Source organism: Leptodactylus fuscus, chromosome 4 (genome assembly GCF_031893055.1).
Source record: "Leptodactylus fuscus isolate aLepFus1 chromosome 4, aLepFus1.hap2, whole genome shotgun sequence".
In the NCBI taxonomy this organism is placed as follows: Eukaryota; Metazoa; Chordata; class Amphibia; order Anura; family Leptodactylidae; genus Leptodactylus; species Leptodactylus fuscus.
The window spans coordinates 203,821,585-203,833,972 of NC_134268.1; the positions used below are offsets into that span (position 1 = coordinate 203,821,585).

The following is a 12,388-nucleotide window of genomic DNA, read 5'->3' on the forward strand; positions in this document are numbered from 1 at the left end:
CATCAATGTGTTTCCACCGCCTCCGGCCCTCCGCTCAATGGGGCAGTAAACCATGGCTCCAGTCAAACCTATCCTATTGCAAAAACTACAATTCCTTGAGGGCATGTTGGGGGTAAACCACAGCTGCGGACACATCCAGGCGGCAGCCATGTTGACACCTGCGGCCCACCTTTTGGCAGTACTACAGCACCTACATTGCTGTCAATGCGTCAGATTTCCCCCTTCCATGCAGTCGGTAGGAGCGATGTTCATTTATGTATCACTTCATCCTTGCCACCTACCATTCCCATGGGCTCTTACCCGCCCTCTGAGCAGCTGCCGCGGGCAGCACTGGTCCCTCGTGACCCAAAGTCAGCAGCACAAGTGACTGCTCAACCATTAACCCTTTATTTCTGTTATCCTGTAAGACCCATTAGTTACCCAGTTCTCTCCTGCTCTCTGCTGGCTCCCTATAACCTTGCACACACATACTGTAGGAAGTTGTCACTTATTAATATAGATGATGGACGCTTGCTTTAGCCGTCAGATGAAATATTAGAGGCCAAAGCAAGGGAAATGAGGAGGAGCCATCAGTATGTTGGTCGGAGCTGACCATCTTGCAGTCAGTGAATGGAAATCCTAATCCCATTTCTGACCTCATGTCTATCATATATGGTCAGACTGACAGTAATATGGGTATTGTAAGCAACTGTCAGGGGGGTACGTCTAGTCGGAACATGGAAGGCATGACGAAGCTGAAGATACTGATCTGTGTGTTGGAAACCAATAGATCACTCAACTTCTCTGGGCAATATTAGATCCCTCTCACCAGATCCTACATTGTTTTCTGGTACGTTCTAACGCTGCGTCTCCGTTACGTGTGGCCGCAGCCTTACAGTGTGAAGTTACTAACAAGGTGACGGAAAGGGTGAAATATTTTCGTCATCACATCTAATAAATGTTGTTCCAGCTCTATAGTCAGGAGAAAGTGAAGTGTGTCTGCGCTCCTACATAGACGTGCCTGGGCCTTGTTTACACTGCCTGCGCCCGCTGATAAGTGTCAGCCATGAGTCACCGCTTGTCTCAGGGTTGGTTTTGTGATTTTTCAATTTTTCTGAGCATGACGTCCCTTCCCCTGACACGTTCCCTCTGCTGCACCTTTGCATGGAGTTTGAGCACTGTAGTTGCACCAACTACCTCGTTTGCATAAGATTTTCTCCAAATCTACGTGCACTATATTGTATGATATTGGGCACTTATTCTTAGGCAAGGCAAGCAATAAATGGCCTGGTCTGACACCAGGGACCCCCACCGATCAGCGCAGATTTGAAGAGCTTACAGCACTTATGCGATCTCCTCTTCCACTTTCCAGGCCAGTGACATTACATCCATTGGTCATGTGGCCATTCTGCAGCTCAGTCCCATTCATTTTAATGAGACTGAGCTTTAACATTGCCATGGGACCAAAGACTTGAGATGCAAGTCTATAGTGTCCGTATGGCAACTACTCTACAGTTGTGGTTCACATCACGGGGGGATCACTACATTGTATTGTAATCTCCCAGTGGAGCAAAAATGGCTTGTAAGTCTCTATACCCCTGTAAAGGAGTGTTATGATCCCCTGAACTGACCTGCATTCATTTAAATGGGACTGAGCGGCAGCATGGTCACGTGACCAATAGATATGTCACTTCCCGTGAAGAAGAAAGCAGCCATGTTTTTTGACGTACTGCAATAACCCCTTTAGGCTGAAGCCCCACATTGGAAATGCAGCTTTTTTTTTTTTTTTTTTTTTTTTTGCGCAGATTTTGTTGCATTTTTTTTGCTTTGGCTCCAAAAACTGCAGCAAAATCTGCAACATAAAAGCTGAACATGCGGACTCAGCCTTAATTAGGGATAGGGTGCAGTACCAAAAACAACCTATGGACAATAGCGGCGCTATTTTGTGGAGCTGACAACAGAACAATTTTTTTCTAATCTTATTGATATTATAGAAGTTCTACAATTGGAAGACCTATTCCTCTAGGTATTCCTGGAGAATATAAGCAAGTGAGGATCCGTCAGGGGTCGGTGTATTTTTGCGTGACCTCTGAGGATGCCTCCTTGGTTGTGGCTGCCAAGAGCGGCCTGAACTCCTGACTGTACCACTTCCCTCGCTTGTTTTTTCTTCTGTGAGCGCCATAGCGGAGGACGATATCCTGCGGCAGGAAAGCCTCATATTGTACTGTAGATAGAGATTTATCAGAGATACATGTTCTCGCTAACATCCCGCAGATCCCGCTCGTGTCTGTTTATACACCCGTCTTACAAGTGATAATCCCTTCCTGTTTGGTACTTGACCGGGCTGCCAAGGATTTTTTTTTTCCTTAGTCTTCTGTGGATTCCTTTGTCAGCTGCAGCTTTTTGGTGTCATTTCTTAAGAACTCCGAAAAGCTCCTTATGTTTATTTCCCACAAGACATAAGAGCCGAGCGGGAAAAACGGGACGCAGATCCTCCTTCATGTCAAAGTCATTGCGCTGTGTAAGAAGTTTTCCTGTGGAATGTCACAAGCCATTGAATGATGACAGAACTATAGCTAAATTTCCCCAAAAAGTGCCAACATTGTATACTTTCATCAAGCACGGAGACGTTCAAAGAGTTACTGGATCTTAAAGCGGTTTAATGGAATTGGAGAAAAACAGCGCCACACCTTTCTGTTGGTTAGATCTGGTATTGCAGCTTATTACACTCACTACCTCTCCAGTCGCCCATTGATTTTTGCAAATGAGAGATATGGTGGGCCAGGCATTGCTATGGGTGGGGGGGGATTGTGTTACATGGCTGCAGAGTAATATGACCAGGACAGACCAAGACCACAAAATCGGAGGGGCATTCTAGTCCTGCTCATACAGCAGTACCCAAACTCGAGACCATTTTCTGATATTCAGAGGGTATTCTAGGACTCTTTTATATTGAAGACCTATCTGTAAGGGATAGGTTATTGATATGTGATCGGTGGGGTTGCACTGCCGTACATAGTCTAGTGGCCATGCTTGGTATTGCAGATCCAGCCCCTTCCCATATGACCAATGAACGTCACATCACATGGCCTGTGAAACAGCAGCACTGCTCAGGGTATGGATGCCACATCAAACAAGTGATTCCAGGTGTCAGACCCCCATCCGAGGATGGCTCCTCAATTAAAAAGTCCCGGATACCCTATTTAAGGCGGCTTCCTATTTACAGCCACCCAGTGTGTGACTGAGCATGCATGTGTTCAGCGTGGATAGGGCAAGTCTAGCCAGCGCAGGACATGAGGACCGAGCATGACCCAGGGAATTATAGGACACCAAGTAGATAAACCCTGTGTCCTGCTCTTCTCTCTCAAGCCCTGTACTAGGTATAGCACAGAAGTAATGTTTTTCTGCATAGAACCGTGTATGGACGTTTCATATACCGGTACTTATTCTTTTCCAACCTTATGTCTTGCAGGATGAAGAGAACGGAAACCGTGGAGGTGAGTTCATGTGCCAGAGCGCTGACATCTTGTAAGAAACAGTCAATCGGTTCGTAGTTAGACAGTGGATCTCCTAAGATGCAATCCCTGTGCACAAGACTGTATAATTCAGCATGCCTGAGCCTTGTTTCCAGCCGATCACTGACCTGTCGCATGTAGCATTGTGCAAAGGAAAATGTGCACCATGGAGATGCTGGAGAGGGTCGTGCACCATAAGGCGACTTTCACTCTGTCCTGTCTATACATTCAGCGTGTGCACTGGTAAAAGGACTCATTGGATGTCACTGTACCAGGGGATGGCCGCCATTTGCAGCAGATAGCCACATCCGTTCTGTCCAGTGCACCCAGATCTAAAAGTATTATAGTTAATGATTGGTAATGGTCTGAACTTTGGGTCTCCCAACAGATCTCCAGAACAGGGTCTCTCCTCCACATGGACTGTGACTAGGAAGTGGTCAAGCCCGCTCCATGCCACCCCATTCATAGTCTGTGGCATCTTATTGAAGGTCACAGCCGGCAGACTAATCCTATATTCACATGACCAAGGTGCAAAATGGCGCTGAATAACATTCAATTTCCACAGCTTTTTTTGCACCCAGTGGGTACTTGATTTCATGGATCCCTTATCCATTACAATGTATGGAGGGATCAATGACATCAGGGATAAATAGAGCATGGTCGATGTTTTCACGGCCACCATTAACATGTATTACAATTCATTGTATATGGGCAGGAGGTGTTCATGACACTCAACATTAAAGGGATCTTCCAGGTTTATCAATGGATGAGCTCTTCTTATTCTAGGTCATCTGTTGCAGATCAGCGGTGGTCCCACATTCAGGACCCTGCTGTGAAGTGACCACTGTATTTAGGTGAACAAACAGAATTTTGTATAGTGGTTGTGGTTGGTATTGCAGCTCAGACCCATTCATTTGAATGGGATAGACCATGTCACCAATAAATGTGATCTCACATGGCTTGTGACGCTAGGTTCACACTAGCACCATGGTCTCATTCTTCGGGTCCACTGGGGGACCTGACCGACGGAGACCTGGACCACTAAAACAGAAGTGACACCCGGACACCGCCACATCCCATTGACTATAATGGGGTCTGTCGGGTGCCCACATGTCTAAACTGCCACAGATGTGAACCCAGCCATGACCCTGCTGATCTGATGAGGTCCTGGGTGTCTGACCCCCGCTGATCTTCAATTGATGACCTATCTTATAGACCCCTTTAAAGGTCAGGATGCAAGTAAACGAATGCATTTTATGGACGTGCAGCTATCCTCTTAGTATTGCTCCATTTGTCACCGTCCCTTTAAAAAGTTTAGTTTCTGACAAAACGTGGCCGTATAGTAAAGGGAGAACTGCTGCAAGTCCTCTCATAGTTGTAATGTGTTTCCCATTGATGGGGTGTAGGTGTATATGACTGATGGGGAATGCGCCGGCGGCCATGACTGATATGCGCGGCCGCTGACAGCTCCTGTTTGTATAGGATATTTACTGAAGAGGTTTTTGGCTCGGGACTCCTCTTCCAGCGTCCATCTTTTGTTCTTTCCTGTCCTCTTAGGGAGGTTATGTTTATATAAGGAAAATCCCACTTAAAGGTCTGAAAGCATCTGCCATTGATGTGAATTCCTTAAAGTATGTCAGGGGCCTTGACGACATTGTGTTTGTTTTTCGTCAATTACCATATGATGAGGACATGACAATAGAAGAGTCTACGTTCTGGTCGAGCGGAGGTTAATGCTCCTCTTCTGCGTGTGATGGATGTCTATGATGGCGGCTGCGTCTCATTGTACAGCAGGGGCTCTAGACATCGAGGCTCAGTAGCCCGCGTGCCTACGAGTCTCCTAGCGGGGACCAACTTTTTGCCTTATTTTATTTTGATGCCTTTGAAATAGTTGCTGAGGATAGCGCAGAACTTAATACAACCAGACCTAATGCTCGAGGATAGTAAATGGTTAAATGCTCATATCACTGGTGGCCTAGGGGAATGGAGGTCACTTTTGTGGTCCTAACATAGGCGTGACCATATGTATCTGCGGTGGACTAGGCTAATGCTAGCATACCTGCCGGCCTAGGGTAGTGCAGAGGTTACTATATCCATCCCCAGTGGTCTAGGGTATTGAACGGGTTAATGTCTGTATCCCTGGTGGCCTAGACTAGTAGAAGGATAAGCCCTTGATTTCCTAGAGGACTAGAGAGCAGTGTGGAAGTGAATCTAACCATCGCTGGTGGTCTGGAGAAGATAGATTCGTGCCTGTATCCCGGGTGGCCTAGGGTAGTAGAGGGGCCAGTATAGCTGGTGGCCTAGGAGAACGATTGTGTTTAATGCTTTATTTCTTAGCCTAGGGGAGTTCAGAGGTTCTCCTCATCCTTGGTGGTCTAGGATATTGAACGGGTTAATGTCTGTATCCCTGGTAGCCTAGACCAAGAAGGATAAGCCCTTGATTTCCTAGAGGACTAGAGAGCAGTGTGGAAGTGAATCTAACCATCGCTGGTGGTCTGGAGAGGATAGATTAGTGCCTGTATCCCGGGTGGCCTAGGGTAGTAGAGGGGCCAGTATACCTGGTGGCCTAGGAGAACGATTGTGTTTAATGCTTTATTTCTTGGCCTAGGGGAGTTCAAAGGTTCTTCTCATCCTTGGTGGTCTAGCATATTGGATGGGTTAATGCTGTATCACTATAGGAGGCCAGTGTAGGAGTTATTATAACCGTCCCTGGTGGTCTAGGTTTAGTGGAATGACTAATGTCGGTATACCTGGTGATCTAGGTGATTGGAGAGGTTAACGTTTTATTGCACTAGAGTAGTGCAGAGGTTAATATAACCATCCCTGGTGGTCTAGGCTATCAAATGGGGTAATGCCTGTATCCTTGGTGGCCTAGGGGTACGGAGGGGTAAGTGCTTGATTCCCTGGCAGTGTAGAAGTTAATCTGACCATTCTGGGCAGGCTAGAGAAGTGGATGAATTAATACTCGTATCCCTGGGGGCCTAGGGGGAATGCAGACATTGGTATTTGATCCCCCGCTGATGCAGGGTAGTATAGGGGTCTGATACCTGGTGCCCTTTGGCTTACACCCCTCCATACTAATACATATCAACCATCTGTATCACAGTAATCCTGAGTACACGCATGTTCATGCCTTGATCTGTATGGACATGAGTGGGGTGATACAAAAATTAGGATATTAAAGGATTCCTTGCAGAATTTAGGATCTGCTCCCATGATGGAGGTTCATTGTACTGCCCAGGGTGATGAGTGTTTTGTCCATCTAGCCGCCATTGTGTGCACGCACGTGTTAATCCTTCATGGCTGCCCTTATGTAAGGGATCTGTACGGGACACTTGTGACTCGCACTTGGCGACATTCCTGAGCATTTTTAGGCGAGTGCTTTGCATTCTTGACATAATAGATAGGTTTAGTGTATATTGGGTGACGATTGACGGCAGGGCTTCCATACCGGTGACCCTTATCTACTCCTCTGATGCTGAGAATGACATCGGTGAGCGTCACCCTGGGGTGGGCCTGTCCTCACCATAGTGGTCTATATGTTGTATTGGTGCTGAGTCCTATCTGACCTATACAGATCTGTCACCCGCTGCTTGCTTGTTCCCTGCCCAGCTTGTCATTGCTTTCACAGCTAATCCAATCTAATAGACACCAAGCACCAAGGGCCTGTACCCCTGAGACGGGTACTAAAATATTTGCACCCATTAGTGTATACATGTCATTGTACAGGGCTTAAAGGGAAGGTGACACAGTTTTTAAAATCTTATTCTATTTTCTATACATGCTTATGGTGGCGGCCATCTTTCTGGAGCCTTTTCTCTGCTCCGCTAACAGCACTTACTGATGTTCTTTACAGCACAGTCATGGCCATAGGCAGCAATAGCCTGGGACAGTTTTCTAGGCATTCTCTGTACAGCGAGGGGAGTAGATGTAAATGAGTAGACTGCTGCAAAGAGATATCCATGCAAAATTGGTAAGCGTCTGTTTTTAGGATTAGTGGCCAGAGTTGAAAATTTCAGGACGTAGCGAAAATCCATTTTTTTTTTTTTTTTCCTATTAAATCTATAGGGGAAAAAAAAGCTCTCCATTCTGCAGCGAAACCAAACAGGCTACGTTTTGCAACAAATGTTCACATTTTTGGAAAGGGGGCAGCTCTTTTCCCTACAATATGTGGATGAGATTAACCCAATCCTCCTTCACTTTACTGGGTGAGACGCTGTTTCTTTCTGCTGGGTTTCCGCAATGAGGGGCCTTCGTCTTACAGTCTTATGGCACCTAATCCTTTTCATTCCAGCCCCTTACTAACCCGCCGGCTATAGGATGCTATACAGCGGACTCCTCTTATTGTACAGCTGACGCAAATTGTGATCAGCGTTGTCATTTTTTTTTCACAATTTCCTATGTGCGAAAGAAAATGTTAAAAAAGAAAACTACCTTTTGTGAGCCTATAGGGTCGCCCCGTGTTTGCTATGACCCTTGACATTTTTATTTACAAAAATCAAGCATTGAATCGGTCTTCGTAGATTTATTGTTGGTAGAGAAGCGCCATCTAGTGGATAGTTAGACAAATGACAATCTGACTTGGAAATGTCACACATACCTGTATGTAATCTCACATATAGAGTAGTTAGTAATGTCTGGTCAAGGAAAAAAAAACTGCTTCCGACTCCCAATGAAATGAATGGGAGGCGTTTTTTAAGGCCTCAAAATCAGCCTGCAAAAAAACTCAGTGTGAACATGCTCTAATGGTTCTTATCCCTTTCAAGGGATCTGTGCCACTGAAGTGCCTGATATGGTGCCCACTGGATAATTAAATAGCTCACTATGGTCGGGACCTGCGGTCACTAGTAGCTCTGCCCCAAGGACGGGTACATTGTATTTGTCCCTGTATTTGAGGCTCCCTCTGTAATAAGATATGACTTACTAGTACATGACATTCCTGGTAATGAGCCGGGCCGCGGCCAGGACGTGCGGGGTCTGTCATGTTACCTATGTCCGATATGCAGCAGTTAAGAATAGTGCGGCATGTCAGGAATGTGGCGTGGCCGGAGACTTGTTGCCTTTTAGATAATTGTGATATTTTGGTGTCAGGATGGTGGAGGCGCTGTAACGTCACATGGTAATACCCCGCTGTGGAACATTTCATCCGGGGTTTAGTCGCTGAATTGGCCAGGGTCAGGTCCTGTACACCGAGGATATAGCATATACACTCATGTGCTGTATAGTGATACACGTATGATTGCACAGTATATGGGAAACAGTAGGGCGTGCGGTTGACATTGGACATTTTCTGCTAAATTAGGCCATCAATATTGATCAGCTGAATAAAGGGGCTCCCTCCATTGTTTATCCAGGCCAATGCCTAGTACTACAACCTCACCTGAATTGGCTTGAGCTGCAGTACCAGGCACAGCCTCTACCCGATGTGTGGCGCTTATGGAGATAGAACTGATTTTCTCTGCCTTCTACCTCAGGCGACACACTGTGAGAATACAGACCTGCAGGATTTCACAGAAGGGAGCCAAAATTGGTTAATAAAGTCTATTACAAAATGTATTAATGGGACAAATACTGTCAGAAAATCAAAAATTGTTAGAAAGTTATTCCTTAAAGGTGATGTCCATACGTCCCCCTCCAGTCCGTTGCCAGTACTGCTGCTCAGCTTCCATTGGCTTCCGTAGGATGTGAGCAGCAGTACCGGTACCTGTCCATTATACAGGGACAGATGTTATCTGTGGCCAACTATACACAACATGTGGCTGGAATCGGCCCCATACAGCTGATCAGTGCAGGGGCACACGGTCTGTCAAATAAGAATGGTCGATCCTAGGGATAGGTCATATTATTCCTAAATCCTGGTCGACCCCTTTATAGAAGGGGTGTAATGTCTATTGTAACATTTAGTATTTCCCATTATATAGGTGATTTTGAGCTCTGTTCTGTCCCTCTGTTGTTTCTCCTGGAAATGTAACAATGCATTGACAACTTAGCGTTTCTTTCGTCTGTGGGGACATTATGGGGGTGATTCGACAGCGTCGGACTATAGGGACACAAACCCATCTGGTTACACCTACAAATTTCTTCTCAAGCTTCTCAAAATTGTAAGAAAAGATCCCCCAGATTTTCCATATTATGGGGACATGACAGGAGCAGCGATGGATCCTCTTGAATGGTAACAAGTCCCCCAATTGCTGCTTATTGTACAGGGGTCATGACTAGAGATGAGCGAGTACTGTTCGGATCAGCCGATCCGAACAGAACGCTCGCATAGAAATGAATGGACGTAGCCGGCACGCGGGGGGTTAAATGCGCCGGCTACGTCCAAGCGGAAGTACCAGGTGCATCCATTCATTTCTATGGAGCGTGCTGTTCAGATCGGCTGATCCGAACAGTACTCGCTCATCTCTAGTCATGACTACTTTTGTAGCTGGCTCCTTCCTATTCGGAAAGTGAACTGGAGGCTTCATAATCGCGATTATTGATCTGTCAAGGATCCTACAGATGAAAGGGGAAGCCATCCAAATTATGTGGGAATGGGTTCCCTTAGCGTGCCCTCCCTAATGACATCCTATTAGAGATAAGTAGTAAGCCGAGGACAGGTGCACTATCAAAGGAGACCTAGACCTGAGGAGAGCGGGGACTGTCCTGGACTCCTACTACACCCCTGTATTGTGGGGGGTCTTAGACGTTCTCCAAATAGGCAGTGACCTCTTTAACCCATGTCTTGGACGCTGTACCAATCTTAAGTGACTGAGGCATCCATTGAAATCTGATCCGGAGTATCCAGCGTTTGCCTATCCGAGCATACGAGTCAGTGCGGCGTTGAAAATTACGGATGAGAACATGGGAATAGACAAAGAGCAAGCGTGTATAGAGGAATAATTAACCGTTACTCATGGGTCAATTGACTCTTGATACAGTAGTTAACCCAAAATTATTTTACATTAAACTGAAGTATTTGCAGCGGGCTTGCCAGCACTCTGACCCTAGAAAACCCAGGAGAAGAATGGGGTTGGGGTTTTTTAAGAAGTTAACTACTTGTTTGGTGATTTTATTCACCCGCTCTCATCCCTTGGTCATGTCGGTCTGTAAAATGCCAAGAAGTCGTGGTGAGATGAGCGATGGGATCAGACTACACATGGATTGTTTGTAGTCTGTTATCATGGCTACACATGGATGATGGAGAGATGGCTGAGCGAGCACTTGCACTTTACATTACATTGAGGAGATGTGATAAGACGTCTGGACTACAAGTGATCAAATTGTATCTGAGTCTCTTACTTTTTCTTCATAGGTAGACCAAGAAACCGGTTGGAGCCAATGGACACCATATTTGTGAAACAAGTAAAGGAAGGCGGTCCAGCGTATGAAGCCGGGTTGTGCACAGGTGATTTTTGTGCTCTATATTATTGTTTTTACCCTCTTCCTATGCCTGTGATGGCGAACATACGTATGGCACAGGTGTCAGAGGTGGCACTCAGAGCCCTCTCTGTGGGAACCCATCTGTGGAACAGATTACACTGTGTGAGGGCCACTGGGGAGCAGATTGTACTGTGTGGGGGCCACTGTGGAGCTGATTGTACTGTGTGGGGGCTGCTGTGGCTCAGATTGTACTGTGTGGGTGCCACTGTGATGCAAATTGTACTATGTGGGGGCCACTGGGGAGCAGATTGTACTGTGTGGGGGCCACTGTGGAGCAGACTGTACTGTGTGGGGGGCCACTGTGGAGCAGACGGTACTGTGTGGGGGGCCACTGTGGAGCAGATTGTACTGTGTGGGGGCCACTGTGCAGCAGATTGTACTGTGTGGGGGCCACTGGGGAGCAGATTGTACTGTGTGGGGGCCACTGTGGAGCAGACGGTACTGTGTGGGGGGCCACTGTGGAGCAGATTGTACTGTGTGGGGGCCACTGTGCAGCAGATTGTACTGTGTGGGGGCCACTGTGGAGCAGACTGTACTGTGTGGGAGTCTATCAGTATTTATATCACACAGTATCTGTTTTTATAGCAGACACGTGATATTATTATAGGTCATAACAACATTATGGGGTCACTATAAAACAGATCTGTGCGATGTAAATAATGAACATTAATCAAAAGTACCAAACGCAGTACAAAGTTGTTTGCAATAATGAAAGCTCTATATAAAGCCCCATTCACACGACTGTATTTTGTGGGACCTTAATTGTCCTTAATTGTCCTTAATTGTGGAGCCGCACAGTATTAAGGTTAAATTGCCGTGTTGGCACTTTGTGATAATTTAGTTGGTTTTGGGTTGCAGTTTGGGCACCTGGTCTCTAAAAGGTTCGCCATCAATGTACTGTGCTGTTGTGATTCTTGTGATCTTATCGTTGTACAGAGCTGGGTATAATATTCTGCTTTTTGTCATCCTAGGGGACAGAATCATCAAGGTGAACGGGGAGAGTGTTATTGGGAAGACTTATTCTCAAGTCATTGCTTTAATACAGAACAGGTAGGTCATTGTCTTCTAGTCCTCCTGTATGTTGTATTACCCTTGTAAGGAGAGGTTTACGTAGACTGGTATTCTCACAGGCAGTCCTCATATATCTCCTGTGCTGGCTAAGGGTGCGCCTGATTCATGGCCATAAATCAAGTGCACCAAGATCTACACCAGCTTATAGCCGGCACAGGTTTCTGGCATTATTTACGTCAGAAAACTACAGTAAATCTACAGAGTCGGTGACCCTGCCCTTGTCATGCTTCATTGCAGGAATACGGCAAGGGCAGCGTACAAAAGAAATACTTTTTATGCCAAAAACCTGACTTGTGCAACTCTTCCTACCAGAAAACTTGTTTACAAGACTGAATACATCTCCCTCTTAGTTTCTAAGAATTGTCCATCAGTTATTCCTCCTGGAAATGTATGAAGAAGTT

General features: G+C 46.1%; 1 protein-coding gene across 7 annotated transcripts in view; it reads left to right on the forward strand.

The window, feature by feature from the left end:
- Positions 1-12,388, forward strand: part of ARHGAP21 (Rho GTPase activating protein 21) — a 117,449-nt gene that overhangs the window by 46,701 nt on the left and 58,360 nt on the right. For 6 of the 7 annotated variants that reach the window (XM_075271680.1, XM_075271676.1, XM_075271679.1 and 3 more), the window contains exons 3-5: positions 3,452-3,476; positions 10,789-10,881; positions 11,888-11,966. In XM_075271680.1, the coding sequence (XP_075127781.1) occupies positions 3,452-3,476; positions 10,789-10,881; positions 11,888-11,966 (197 nt within the window). Of the gene's footprint in view, positions 1-3,451; positions 3,477-10,767; positions 10,882-11,887; positions 11,967-12,388 lie in introns of all 7 variants that reach the window. The other variant, XM_075271677.1, reaches the window with a different exon arrangement.